Source organism: Rousettus aegyptiacus, unplaced genomic scaffold (genome assembly GCF_014176215.1).
Source record: "Rousettus aegyptiacus isolate mRouAeg1 unplaced genomic scaffold, mRouAeg1.p scaffold_m13_p_6, whole genome shotgun sequence".
Lineage (NCBI taxonomy): Eukaryota > Metazoa > Chordata > Mammalia > Chiroptera > Pteropodidae > Rousettus > Rousettus aegyptiacus.
In genome coordinates this window covers 49432969-49447060 of record NW_023416309.1, presented here as the reverse complement: position 1 = coordinate 49447060, position 14092 = coordinate 49432969, and the positions used below count along the sequence as shown (strand labels likewise).

Below are 14092 nucleotides of genomic sequence, written 5' to 3'. Positions count from 1 at the left end.
ATCTCTTCAGTGACATTTTCCAAAGATACTTAATTATGTGAGAAATGCACATGATACTAGTTTATGAATGGGTAGAACACAAAGTCACATTTGTATCATCCTAGTTTTGTATAATGTGTACATAGAAAAAAAGGTGGATATAAATCAAGATGTAAATAATTATCTCTGAGTGAATTATGGGTTACTCTTCTGGATTTTCTGAAAACTATACAATGAGCACATATTACTTTTTTTTTCTTATTTTTGAACAAATCGGTATAATTTCTTTTTAAAGGCTGCTGTCCCCAGTCTCTCCTTTGCACATCAAAAATCCACACACACTCCCACATGACTCCTGAGGTCACCTGCCAGCACTTTGGGGGAGGGTAAGGGAGAGAGAGCACATCTTCTGATGTGGAGCCTGACTTAGGAAAATGGAGCCTCGACATTGAAAAGGCTAAAGGGTTCAGGGTCCCAAACCTGGCCTATCTCTCGAAAAACCACCAGGCTCTTACATGCATCCAGGACTCTCCAAAGTCAGGACCTTCTTGCAGAGCCTTCTAAAAAGAAATCACACTTCCATAAACGTAACCACTTTCATTTTTCCTTTGCGAATAGCTCAACTCAGGCCTAGGACAGCTGATACTGAAAGAAGAGATGGAGAAGGAGCGGGAGAGCCGGGAGAGGGCCTCCCTGTCAGCCAGTCGCTATGATTCTCCCATCAACTCAGGTGAGCCATGGACCCCCTCCCCCCATTCCCTGAGCCGAGAATGGGCCCCCTGCCTCCAGGGAGCCAGCATTGGCTGCTCCACGAGAGGGAGGGTCAGCTCTGGTGGAACCCACAGAGTGTTCTGTGGAAAAAGAGAAGTATGGAAAACACACTTCATGTCAACTGAGCTTGTAAGCATGTCACGACTCTTCCTTAAATATGCGTTTCCTTCCCATTGGAAGTTGGGGAGCCCTTAGAGGACCTCAAGAACACGAGGGGTCAGTTGAGGACGGTCATCTCAGGACGAGGCAGCATAAAGGAAGCCCACAGAGGGAACAGGTGCTCATTGACAGTAGGCAGCATGGATGGCATTTTCTCGGCATTACAATCTTACATTAATACACTCAGCGCAAGAGCTGAAGACTTAAAAAGACGTTTTTGTCACTTTTAAAGGAGATATACTTATATACTGGGGCTGGAATAGTCCAGCAGGGTATTTTCCCCTGCTTATGTTTGTCATAAGCCAGTTCTCTCCCAACTCACGAGATTTCTTCTCCCATGTTCCGAACGAGTACATAATTTCCTGAGCATTCCTTTAAATGCGTTTAGTGTTTACTATCTGCAAGCATTGTTACCAAACATTATTTCATTTAATCTTCACAATGTGCCGGCGAAGTAGGTGATATTGTTACTATCTCATTTTGTAGCTCGGGGGACAGGTGTAAAAAGTTTAACTCACCCAATGTCACATCGCTAGTAACAAGCAAAACTCGGATTTAGGAGTCCAACTGGGAATACTCCGCTGACTCTCACAGATGCCTCCCTGGCATTGACCTTGGATAGGTGGTTGAGTAATCTTCAGAGTTCCACCTAATTCTGTGATTCTGTTCCGTAAGACTTATAGCGTTATACCTACATGGGCCAAAATACAAAAACTTAAAAAGATGGAGTTTCATGCCCACAGACGCAGAGGTGTTAAGTAGCAGAGCCAGAATTCAAGCCCAGGTCTGCTCTCCCCAAAGCCTGGAAGTCTATGAGGAGTCTACACCTTTGATTGATGGGCCGACATCCTATCCTAGGCCTTGCAGGAGTCCACCCGTGCTTGGCCAGTACATCTTGATAACTGACATGGTTGACTTTTGGGTCAGTGATTGCTGCGTACCAACTGAGACATGGGCTCAGATTGTTGCTCAGCAATTTATAAGCTGAGTGACCCTGGGCAAGATACTGAACTTTTCTTAGCTCCCATTTCTTCTCCCGTAAAATGGAAATAATAACAGCGTCATTGGGGGGTGTACTGAGGAGTCAGGGGTAAAGCATGCAGAGCACTTCCTCCCCCCCACCCCTGCCAGCCCATTCCGTGCATCACCCAGTACAGTGGCACTTTGTGGACATTTGAGCCCAATATTATTTAGGTTATTGTCCTTTTTTTTTTGAAATCATCTATTCTGTAAGGTAGAAGATATACTGCTGATTTCATTAAAGAATCAGACTTCCGGTTTCCTAACTGTTTCTTTAATCTTTTTCTCATTTAGCTTCACATGTTCTATCATCTAAAACCTCGTCTCTCCCAGGCTATGGAAGAAATGGGCTTCACCGGGTAAGATTTCTCAGTCGTTTCTCAGTGTATTCCCTCTTAGGTCCCGGTTGAAGTATTGAAATAATGCCTGAGTACATCTGACGTTATGATCTCAGTGTTGAAATGTAATGAAAATCCTAATCTCCTTGATCTCCTGGCAAGGAAATTTGAGTCACAGGCAAAATAAAATGCTTCTATTGAGAGAGAGAGAAATTGACTTTAGATCAAAGAATACCATATGTAAGTTTATGGGAAGACTAGATGAGGTAATAGGGCGGCAGATATTTCTACAATCAAGCAGAAAGTAATTGCTCGACCCGTCAGCTCTGCTGTAAAAAGGTACAGGAAGGTTTGTTGCAACTCCCCTCCCCGGAAAGCATCATGGCATCAACATAACTGTGAACTCTGTGGAGAAATGTCTTTTTATTCATCGGCAAGAAATACTTGCTGCCCAAGGACCTGCTGAGCTGCGGCACTGGATGGGCTACCAAAGACAAAGAGAGTTCATCGTAGAAAAAGAAATAGGAAAGAAAAATGATGAGGGTCCAGGAATTCAGCTTGGGAAGAAGTCTTAGGTTTTGTAAATTCTTTCTTCCTCTTCACGAATCCAGAATGAGCACTGTGGAGTCGATTTTCTAATTCCGTGTTTTCCTTCCTCTCAGCCTGTTTCTACGGACTTTGCTCAGTACAACAGCTACGGGGACGTCAGCGGGGGAGCGCGAGGTGAGCGCCCCGCAGCCACGCCGTTGCCTGTCTGTGGTCGAGGGTTAGAGAAGGTTGAGTGATCACCAGAGCGTGGGCAGAGGTCACGCTGTGTCACATTCCGAAGTGGGATCACACCTATCCTCCATGAGCCAACAGGTCTTAGCAAATGATTAAAATCTCAAAGGATCTCTAGGGAAATGAGACCGTGAGAAGCAAGCTTGTGAGAATGAATTCATTGCCCCTACTGTGCGCTGAGCACTTGGTCAGACACCTGGAGGGACCGCGAGGGCCCCTACCTTTAAAATGCACACAGCTGTGTGAGAGACAGAGAGAAGCTCTGTACGATAGATGCTATGATGGACGATGTAGAGAGAAGGCAGAAACATCCTCATGACGTCAAGGCAAGCTTCCACGAGAAAGGGGTGTTTTAACTGACAACTAAAACCAGAGCGGGCACTTCCTGGCTTCAGGGAGGCAGACAGGCAGCGTGTGCCAAGACCCAGAGCAGGGAGAGAACATGGGTCATTGGGGAACGTTTGGGGAATTACAGTGGGGTATCTATAGTCTTTCTATTAATGTGCCCATGTTTCCCTATGGTCTTTCCCTTCTGAGTTTCTTTTCCTTTCTTTTCCAGACTACCAGGTATGGAACACTGTCTTTCTTGAGTTGGCTACACCAGCAGAATAGCCGTTTTCCAAGCCAGTTGTGCGTTGCTGATCCGGGGAGGGCTTTTGTTGAGAAGACGCTGGTTTGGGTAGATCTGCGTGATCATTAGTCTGTAGCTGTGGAGAGCCACGGGGAGCAGGCTCGCCCGTGCACAGGTCAAGCTGTCCGTGCAGGCCTTGAGGACATGGCATGAACCCCGCCAGGTGTTGGGGCGCTCTCTTGCTCCGACTTCGGAGAGTTCTTTCTGGGATGGAAATGGACCAGCATCAAGGGTCCACCCATGTACAGTTTATTTAATTTTTTTAAATTATTACCACCTAGTATTTTTGGGCCCTCCCTCCTTTGCCTGGTCCCAGATGAAAAGAAACTCCTGTCTTGGCCCAAAAGGCTTTGGTGCCATTCATTTTTCCTAGAACTGAAACCTTGTAAAATTATCATGGAGAATGAGAAAAGGAGAAATATGCGAGGAAACCTAAAATAAAAATAAGGCATTAGTAATCATAAACTTGGTCATTTTTTTGAGGTACCATATGCTTTCATGCACTCAGCCTAGATTCAGGGATTAGCCAATATGATTAAGCCAGGGTATTTCCCAACTTGATTATAAAATAGCAGTATCGCTGCTCTTATTCAGCAAGGACCTTGCCTTGAAAACTCTGTAGTAATTAAGATGACACATCTCAAAAATGGTGATGAGGATTCGAGACCCCAACAGAGAGGTCTGGGAGCCCACAGAGGTCCCCCCCACTCCGCCCCCGGCTTCCCACAGCGTCGTGAGCTCCTTCTTGAACCAGCTTCTCTGTTGCAGAGCCTCCCAGACGGCCACATGCCAGGAATGAGAATGGACCGAGGCGTGTCCATGCCCAACATGTTGGAACCAAAGGCAAGTGCCGCTGTCCCCTTCCCTCTCGTACGGGGACGGCCAGCTGGGACAGGACCCGGAAAGGATTCGGTCGTTCTGTCTTTCCACCCTTCTCAGACCGAGGAGGCCTCCTGGGCTCTAGGCTGGCACGTTAGGCGAGCCGTGTCCGGACGCGCCTTGCCACGCTGCGGCTTCGGTCTCACCGAGCCAGCAGGCTTAAGCCCCGACGGGGCGCAGTGCCACGTGCTTCCGGGGAAGCACCAGCGTGTCTCCGAGGACTTCGGCCGTTCACTGGGCTCTGCCCCGAGCACTGCAGGGCACACCTGGTGCTAAGCGGAGCCGCGGCAGACAGCTTCAGAGAGCGCACAGCACGCCCCAGCCTGCCCAGGGCTTTTCCAGTCTCAGTACTAACAGCCTCGCCTCCCAGGACCCCCCTCAGTCCTGGGCAAACCGGGGTACTTGGCTGCCCCAGCTCCAGAACATCCTGTACCTCCAGAGGCGTCCAAGGGCATGCTCCCTGGTGACCGTAACTGAGGCTTATTTCAGTATGTCACCCACCAGAACGCTGCCCCCGGGCCTGCCTGGCTCCATGGGTTCGTGAGCCGGCCATGGGACAAGGTCGTGGAAGGATACATAAAGGTCTCCCGCCATATCAGACGTGTCCCTGTAACTTCAGTTCTCTTCCAGTTTTTACTCTCATCCCCAAGACATAGTACACTCATGTCCTTTCACACAACAGAGCCCTCCCAAGGTGCAGCGCTGTATGAGATGCTGGGGGACAGTGGAGAACAGGTCAGAGCCTATCCCCATGCACAGGAGGCTTGATGGGTGAACACACATCGCTCAGATGCTCTAATCATAGTGTCTGAGAAGCTCTGTCTTGGGAGCACAACATTTTAGGTAGATTCTGCTTGTTAATAAAATGGACAGCAGTGTTCTAAAGAGGTGTTTTTCTTTCTCAGATCTTTCCATACGAAATGCTCATGGTGACCAACAGAGGGCGCAACAAAATCCTAAGAGACGTGGACAGAACCAGGCTGGAGGTAAAAAATAAATAAAGAAATAATAATGATAAAATAAATCTCATTCCAACCACAGATCCCCCCACGCATTTCCCCAAACTTTCCCCTAAGGGATGTTTCAGGGAAGGCAAAAAATTAAAAGGGTCGACCTCATATTGTAGGTAGACTTAAGAGATGACTTGGGAGGAGAAGCCAAATTTATACTTAAAACATCAGCATAAGTAAAATCCAGAAGAACGACCGGGAGACACAGCGTGACTTTAGCTCGGGAGCCTGATGTGGCCGTAATTATGGCCGGTGCTGTGGCGTGGAGTCTCTGTCTTGCGCCGGACGTCCCCAGATCCTTATCTTTGCCCGAGCCTGGGGTCGAGTTCATGGAGAGAGAGGGGAGGGGACGGCTAATAAAGAGGTTCGTACTGGGCAGGTTTCTCGCTGGGCTCCTTCCGCGTTCCTTGTGGAGGGGTTAGCTCGGTGCGCCTACCCGAGACCTCCTTAGACATGGAAGACTGGCCTTTGTACTTTTCCGGCTGAATGATTTTAATTAAGAAAAGCTCTGGCTGCCAGTCTCGTAAAGAATCGTTATTTTTTTTTTTTTTCCTTGACAAAAAGCAGTAGCTTTGTATCTGAGGTCAGCCTGGCACAGGGAATAAGGGAGCTTTTCTCGCAGGGATGACAGACACGTGGCCATTCTCCTCTGCAGCCCAGGTGTCTACCTCAGCTCCTGTGGCCGAGCCGGGGGGGAGCCTGGGGGCACCGCAGGGCCCGCTCTAGAAGTGTCTCTGTCTCTGGCTTTCTTATTGCTGTGGTCCATTTTCTCGGCATCTTCTCAGCACCCTAAGGACCTGAGTAGAGTCACCTCCAGCATACTAGATCGCCTTCCCACGTCCCATCACCATTCAGTGTTGTCGTGACCATCGTTAACACTCCGCCAGCGCTCGCGTTCAGTGGGGCCGACGGGGCCTCCCACCTGGCCCGACCCGTCGGGGCCGGCCGACAAGCCTCAGGTGCTCCCCTCTTTCCGTCGCTCCGCCTCGCTCTTCGAAACGATGTCCTGCGAAGCGGAGAGCGCCTCTCACGGCCGTCCGTCCGTCCGTGCGGACACCGGGACTGACCGCAGTCCGTTTCTCCCCTTGCAGCGCCACTTGTCCCCGGACGTGTTTCGGGAGATCTTCGGGATGTCCATACAGGAGTTCGACAAGTTACCTCTCTGGAGACGCAACGACATGAAGAAAAAAGCAAAACTCTTCTAAGCCCCACACGTAGACGGCGATTCGGGAAAGGGCCGCCGAGGGCAGTGGCGCGCGGGGTGCTGTGTTAAGGCCCACGCTTGATTGGAGATTTTGCAAACCGCTGTCCCCCGGCAGCGCCGACAAGGGGGGCCAAATACCGGGCCGACCGACGGCAGCGCTTGCCGGGGAGCAGTGGGGGGGACGTTTCCAGGCCCCCACGCTCGGCAGCAGCGATCACCTGTGTCACCTCACGCACGCCACAGGAGCTACTTCTGTTTCCCCCTCACCGTCGCCCAGCAGTCGAGCCGCCCGTGCGGATGAGAGCCAGCAAGTGCCCTTAGGACGCCACATGGAACGAGGCGGCCGCCCTGACTCCGAAGCGCGGGTGTGTTTGTTCCGCAGCCCCGCGGCCGCGAAGGACAGCCGAGGGCCGTTTCCGTGTGGCAGCCGCCGAGCGTCCCTCTCACTCCTGTCCTCCCTGGCCCCGTGCGGCTCTGCCTGTGCCCCGCCAGGGCGGAGAGCAGAGTCGGGGGGCCCAGGGGCCCGGCGTGAGCGGGCCGAGTCGCAGCCAGTCATTTTTTTTTTTTTCTTTTTAACAAGCTCCTCGTTCTCTACCATTTGCTAGGACCTGGTTCACAAATTACTTAGCTGTTATTAACCAAAAAGAAGAAAGAAAAAAAAAAATAAGAGAAAGGAAAGGAAAGAAAGGAAAGCCTCCCTTACCTTTTTCTGCTTCTGATTCTGTGCTCCATTCTTCCTCCCCACCAAGGACGGGCGCCGTCTCGGGTCCCCCGTTTACAAAGAAAGGAAAGGGAAAAATTGTCTCCGGAGTGGCCTCGTTGCATGCTGTTAGGTGATTTTTTTTTTTTTTTTTTTTTATTGCCCAGGGACCACAGTGCTCTTGGCAAAATAATAATTTAAAAAAAGCCCCGTGTCCTCCCAGGGCCAGTTCTTCAACCCCACAGCCTCCGCCCTGCATCCGGCATCCTCTGAATCAGACCGCGTCCTCGCCGGCTTTGGTCTTTTAAGGTCTTCTCAGTAGTAGCCTGGGCAAAGGCATGGTTTTCTCTTTTAAATCTCCACAACCCCAAGGTAGAGCACCTCAAACTGATTGAATTCGGCCTTCCCGGGTGCGCGCGTGCGTTGGCGCCCACGGGCTCTGCAGACCGCTCTGGCGGGCTGGGCCTCAGGAAACCGGCTCTCCCTCGGTCTGGAGCCGGACCGCGGCTCGCAGCTGCGCCCCTTCAGCTGTCAGTCGCCTCTTGCTCCATTCGACGTTTCTGCTGCCCTATCTTCTCTCCGACAGTCTGCGTGTCTTAGTCCTTGCCTTGCTCTGGCAAAGTACGAGGGGTGGGGACCCCAGTGCGCTCCCAATGTTTCCCTGCCACAGTCAATAACAGGAATGTCCAAGTGGGTCCCAGCGCTAGGCTGGCAGAGAGAGTTGGTTTGTTTGTTTGTTTTTTCATCATGGAGAAAATAAAATACTCTCAGTGTTTTCGTTGGTTAATGAGCTATGCCCCCAAGCACGTGCAGACCAAATGGCAGTGTAAGAAAAACTGCAGTGATAGTTAAAGAACTGAACCCAAAATCTGCTCCTACTAATGAAACTCTCCTTCCATTGTGTCTTTTGCATTCGTTTCTGCATCCAACTTAGAGGGGAGAAAAGCTGCTCTCCATATCAAGCGCATTAGCAGATTTAAATGCATTGCCAGAAAATGCCAGCAGCGTCCTGTCTGCAAACAGAGCAGCGTTGTGCTGGGGAGCGGGGGAGGGGCTGGAAACCACAGTGCAGAGGGGGCTCCCCACCTCCGCTCCCCAGCAGAAGGCCCCAGCTGGAGGGACGGGCCATGGAGCAACCCGCCTCTCCCGACTGCAGAATCCACACTACGTGGGCTCCAGTGTTTTTTGTGAAACTGGACTCAGCATGCTTGTCCTCAGAATGCCCAGGCCACTGCGCCAGGGGATCGGTGTTCTCTGCTCGAACCCCGCCCTGCACGTAGACATTCTCGTTAACGCAGTCAGATGCACGGGGATTGTTCTCTCTAGGAGAGGAACGGCGTGCGTGACAGGGCCCCGTTTTCGAGCATCGGGCTTCCTTATGCTCCTTCTAGCACAGAGTGTGGAGTAGAAGAGGCCTCGACATCAATATGAAAGTCACTGCCTCCTTTGAAGTTTCTTCCAGAAAAGCCAGGATACCACTTAGTCTTCCCGTGTGTTTTCCGGCGAGGCATGAAGAGCGTGAGGAAGCTTGTGTAGCTAGCTGTGCATCCGCATTGTGGTTTGGGTTAGTTCTAACGCGTTTGTAATGTGACTTCAGTAACTAAAGATAAACTGCTGTTCTCTGAAACTTTGGACAGAAAAGCTAGAATTAATGGGTTAATAAGGTGCAAAAAAAAAAAAAAAAAAAAAGGTAGTTTTTATCTGTCATGTCCTCTGACCTCTCCCCCTTCTCCCAATTCTGTTGCTTCCAAGCCGAGTTTCCTCTTCTGAGAGGAGATTGAAGAAACTCTTGTCCTCTCGATTTCATTATGTCAGACAACTCTGCTTGGAGAAATCTTTGCTGGAAACGTTTAGGAAACGTTCGCCCAATTTCTTTACCCTTGAGAGCAAACCTTTTTCTAAAGAATTGCTTCTCAGATGATTATATGAAATATATACGCTTTTGCAAGTTTAAGAAAGGCAAATTAACCACTCTTGACTAAGCAGGTCTTTCTACAAACTCTTAGGCAAACTTGGGGTCTGCATGCTGAGGGGCAGGCGCCTGCAGGCCGTGGGCTCACAGAGCCTTCTCTCTCGGTCAGGAAAGACGGCAGAAGGAGATGAACTCCGCCTCACCAGCCCGTCTGTGTCCTCCGAAGCAAGCTCAGTCTTTACGAATCATCCTCTTCTGTATCTCTGGCCACTGTTTAACCAATACTTTCTAAGCCAATCTTGATTTTAAATATCATTTTCCTTTGACACACCAAGCGTTTCTCAGTGTGCCCTAAAACACTCAGTATTCTTGAAGACCGTTCTATCGAGAAAAACAGATTATTTTGGACTTGAGATCTGCAATGACCCCAACTTATAGAGATGTACATTAAGAAACCTACCCAACTATGTTTTAATGAAAAGAAACTTTTACTTTGGCATTAAAAAAAAAAAATCACTGTCTTTCCATTCGCTTCCCGGGAAACCATGGGGAGATGGTGACTGATAGATAGGCTTTGCATATGGATTTTTGTTTTGAATGGCAAACTCAAAATCGGAGGGGGAGGTGGTCAGTTTAAGCTGAAAGAAACTTTGTAAACGATGTATGTGTACACAGCATAATTAAACAAATCCAACATTTTCTGGTGTTTAGTGTAATTGAGTGGCGATTGTTAACCATTAAATAAAATCCTTCCCCGCAAAGTGTCTCTCTCAGAGTGAAGATGCCACGCGTCAGTCTCTAGTCCCATTCACCAAAGGCATAAGGAGACAGTACCGTGTCCCCCACACTCACGAAGGTGGGGAGCCGGTTACCCTTCGTGCACGCACGTTTCCTCACCTTACAGAAAACAGATGTCCGCAGCACGGAGGTTCTTTGGGGAGATCGTTGCAGACTCATCTGTAATGACCGGGTGTGATTTCGGAGCTGCCGGAATCCTGCATCGACGCTCTCCCGGCTCTTTCATTTCCGGTCGGGCCTATGGAGTTCTTTTCCAAGGGTCGGAAGGGCTGCTGTCCTGTGTGCCCTCCCAGAGCGAGGAAAGCAAGTATTTGCTGTGTTAAAAGATGTGCCGCCTCCCCTGGGAAGGTGGCCAGGCGTCGGTCTGCACCCCGAGCACCGCGTGCCAGTCCGCAGAGGCGGCCAGCGGGCCCGTGTCGCCACGGCGACCGACCGGCCAGCCCACGCCCCCCTGCGCCCTGCTCCGCGTCTCGGTTGTGCTCACGACTCGGTGAATGAAGTGCGTGCTTTGTTCATACATGCCTCCCCGGCCCAGTGTTCCTGTTCCTCTGCTCCCTGTAAAGGCCGGTCCCATTGGAAGAAGTACCAGCCGAACTTCCGACAACCAAAACAAAACCAGAACCAAACCAAGGTCTCAGGAATGTGTTTTTATCACGTGGGAAGGCCGGTCAGAGGGGGAAACGCGACAAAACCGTCATGGGATCTTCCAGGGTTGGTCAGCTATCCGTACCACAGTGACCAAGCCAACTAACAGGAAAAAAAAAGAACAGAGCTGTTCACGGGCTGGCGTTTGGTTTCGCTTGTGCCACGATGTCATCTGTTAGACAAGGCCGAGGATTTGAGGGGGTTGGAGGACCAGAGCGCTGGGCGGCCACAGGTGCGGGCCATTTTACTAAGAAACTAGAATGCGGAGGAGGAAAACATCCGTCGAATCTGTGACCGCCCCTGAATTGTTAAGTTTTCAGTGAACACCATCTCCTAGCTTTTGATGTATTTGATCTTCGGTGCCAAGATTTTGGGTTTGCCAGAAAATACAAGGACCTGCTCATACTCAAGGCAGCCTACTCTGCTCCTAGCCATTCCCGACGTCTTAGTCCATTTGGGCTCCTGCAACAGAACGCCGTAGACGGCGTGGCTAGAAGAGCAAGCGTTTGTTTCTGACAGTTCGGCTGTCTGGCGAGAGCCTGCTGGGTTTGTCGATGGCCGTCTTGTGTTCCTGCTGTGTCCTTACTCGGTGGAGAGCGGAGAGGGGAAGCAAACTGTCTCGTGTCTCTCGATGAGGGCACTAATCCCACGATGAGGGCTCCACCCTCATGATCTAATTACCTTCCTCAGGCCCCGCCTCCTAAAACCTTCCTCCTGGGAGCTAGGGTTGCAACATGAATTTGGGGGCCACACAAGTACACAAACGGTAACAGCCGTCCAGGGGCCGGGTGCGCTAGCATCCATGCGGACCCGCCCCCGGAAGCTGGGAACAGGTTGTTCTCGAGACAGTTGGCGCATTTAGTTCGCTGCTGTACAAAACAGGTCTGGAGGCCCAGCCAGAGGCCTGTGTTCTACTCACTTCTGTCCCCACCCCCCTACACCAGCATCACACTTCGGTCCATAAGGACCACAAGCCAGCGTTGATCTTCAGTCCTCATCTTGCACTCTCTGCGGCATTTGCCACTATGGATCACCGTATCACTAAGAACTGACTCTGCCTCACTTCAGCGGTTAGCCCTCACGCGCTCACAGCAGAGCTCACAGACTTGGGAATCCAAGATCCTTCCGGACGGCTCCTTGCCTCACCCACTGCTCAGCTTCTCCTCCCCCAAATGCCCCGCCTTCAAATCTTGCCCTCCTGCCCTTCCAAACCACTGAGAGTTCCCTGAACACACCAGGCCCCCTCCCACCTCTGCAGCTGTGGGGACCAGAATGTCTCTGCTCTCCACCTCCTTGAAGAGTTGGGCATTGGACAGAAGTCCCCAGGAAGGAGGCACCGGCAGCTTTGACTAATTAAAATCAGCTGCCCACAAAGCTCTCTGGAGTTACCATGTGAATTTCCCACGGGTTCCATTGCACTAAATCAAAGACAAGCCCGAGTTCACACCCTCTTTACGAGCCTGTCTTGATGAGTCCAGCCCAACGTGCCCAGTAAATTCTTTGCATGCCTGCACTTCAATGTCACGTTTGACAGTTTTCAAGCACTGCCTAGCACTGCTAGCTTTTTACGCGTTTCTGCTCCTCCATCGAACTTTAGTGAGATCTCCATACTGTGTGCAAGCTTTGTGTTAACTGTATCCCTCATGACAGCCCGCAAGACGGGTAATTGTAGCTCCACCGTACAAGTGAGGAAACCAAACCTCAGGGCCTAATTAAACACACGTGATGGCTCAGCTGGTGAGCCCAGAGCTGAGATAAGCCAAGTGGGTCCCGCTTCAAATCCCACGCTGTTTTCCTCTGCGTCCCACTGCCCATGACCTCCCTAAGGCGAGGACTACGTCTCCTACATTCCAAACCTCCCAGAACGCTGCACAGAGGAAGTTCTCGGTGTGAGAACGGCCTGTGCCCTTCAGTCTGGCCGTGAGCCCCATCACTGCCATCGAGGCGCAGTTACAAACAACACTTGGGGGGGTACTCACTAGCCGTGTGTCTTAAGGCCAGCCATTTAGCCTCTTTAGGCTTTGATTTGTTCATCCACAAAATAGACAAAATTAATAATACCCATTGGGACATTGTTGCTAAAACATGGTAATAACGCTGAGCATGGTGCAGTACCCAGCACAAAATAATTGCTCAAGAAACTTTAGTGCTCTTTATTAAGAGTAATTAGCCACTTAGAGTTGAAGACCCCATTAACTCTGAGCCTGTTTCCTCGTCAGTCAGGAGTGGATACCTGCTCTGGCTATCTTGTGAGGACAAATTAGGTAAGGTAGAATGCTCAGACAGAAAAGCATTATATTAGCAGATGGTGTTGGGTAATGAGGGTTTCTTGGTATTTCTTCAGATAGTTTAATTATTTGAGAATTTAATTTTCTCGGTTTTTTCCCCCCTTTATTCATTATATGAATACTTCAGTATAAAAAAAGCCCAAGAATATGCTTTTGTATGCTTCAAGAATAGCCCTCTCTTTGTCCAATAATAGTCTAAGGTCAAGGTCCCCCGAAGATGTGCTAATGAATAGTAATAATAACAAAGTATTACGTGACAGTTGAATGCAGGCTGTAGTGTCAAACTGCCTGGGTTTGAATCCTAGTTAGCTGTGTAACTAGTGATAATTTGCTTAACTTCTCTAAGCTTTAATTTATACTTCTATAAAATAGGAATGACGATAATACCTACCTCAAAGGGTTACTGTGAGAATCAGGTAGAACAGGATCTAGCCTGATACAAAATAAGCACTAAAACATTAGCTTTCATTAATAAAGTTGCTGCCACATCACATGGACTTACTACTTGCCCAGTCCTGAGTTCAGTGTATTACATGGTTTATTTCACATGGCTCCCTACACCGACCCTCCACCCACCGCCATCTCCCAGTCCCATGCTCAGCATGTGGGCAAGTGTCATGCAGAGAAAGGCTCAGGTGCCCTCCCAGGTGATGTGGCCAGCAAGGGTGGCAGGGTGCTCAAAATGGACACATCCCAAGGTGCCAGCTTGGGGCTCTGCTCTGCTCTGCTCGAGGGGTTTTAGCACAGCCAGGCCTCAGTGTCTCCTGATGGGAGGATTTCCCCAGCCTATGCGATGGATGCTTAGAAGCACCAGCTGCGGAAGAGTTGAGGCTTGTTCTCGTGAAAGATGGCTTTGGTTCCAGAAAGATCTTTCTAACTATATAACTCACTGCAAAGCAATCAAAGGCAACGGAGGCTGAGCTGCCAAATCTCATGGTATTTGGGGACATTTCCTGGGCTCCAGAAAGTCACCAGTCC

The 14092-nt window shown here is 50.1% G+C and overlaps 1 protein-coding gene across 28 annotated transcripts in view; it reads left to right on the top strand.

Annotated features, from left to right (window-relative positions):
* The window catches only part of ABLIM1 (actin binding LIM protein 1), a 288773-nt gene extending 278630 nt beyond the window's left edge, over nt 1-10143 (top strand). For all 28 annotated transcript variants that reach the window (XM_016146396.2, XM_016146385.2, XM_016146382.2 and 25 more), the window contains 7 exons: nt 598-709; nt 2224-2288; nt 2930-2990; nt 3607-3614; nt 4447-4521; nt 5463-5543; nt 6659-10143. In XM_016146396.2, coding sequence (XP_016001882.2) covers nt 598-709; nt 2224-2288; nt 2930-2990; nt 3607-3614; nt 4447-4521; nt 5463-5543; nt 6659-6772 — 516 coding nt within the window. In that variant the 3' untranslated portion in view covers nt 6773-10143. The remainder of the gene's footprint in view (nt 1-597; nt 710-2223; nt 2289-2929; nt 2991-3606; nt 3615-4446; nt 4522-5462; nt 5544-6658) is intronic.
* Nucleotides 10144-14092: the final 3949 nt, after the last annotated feature.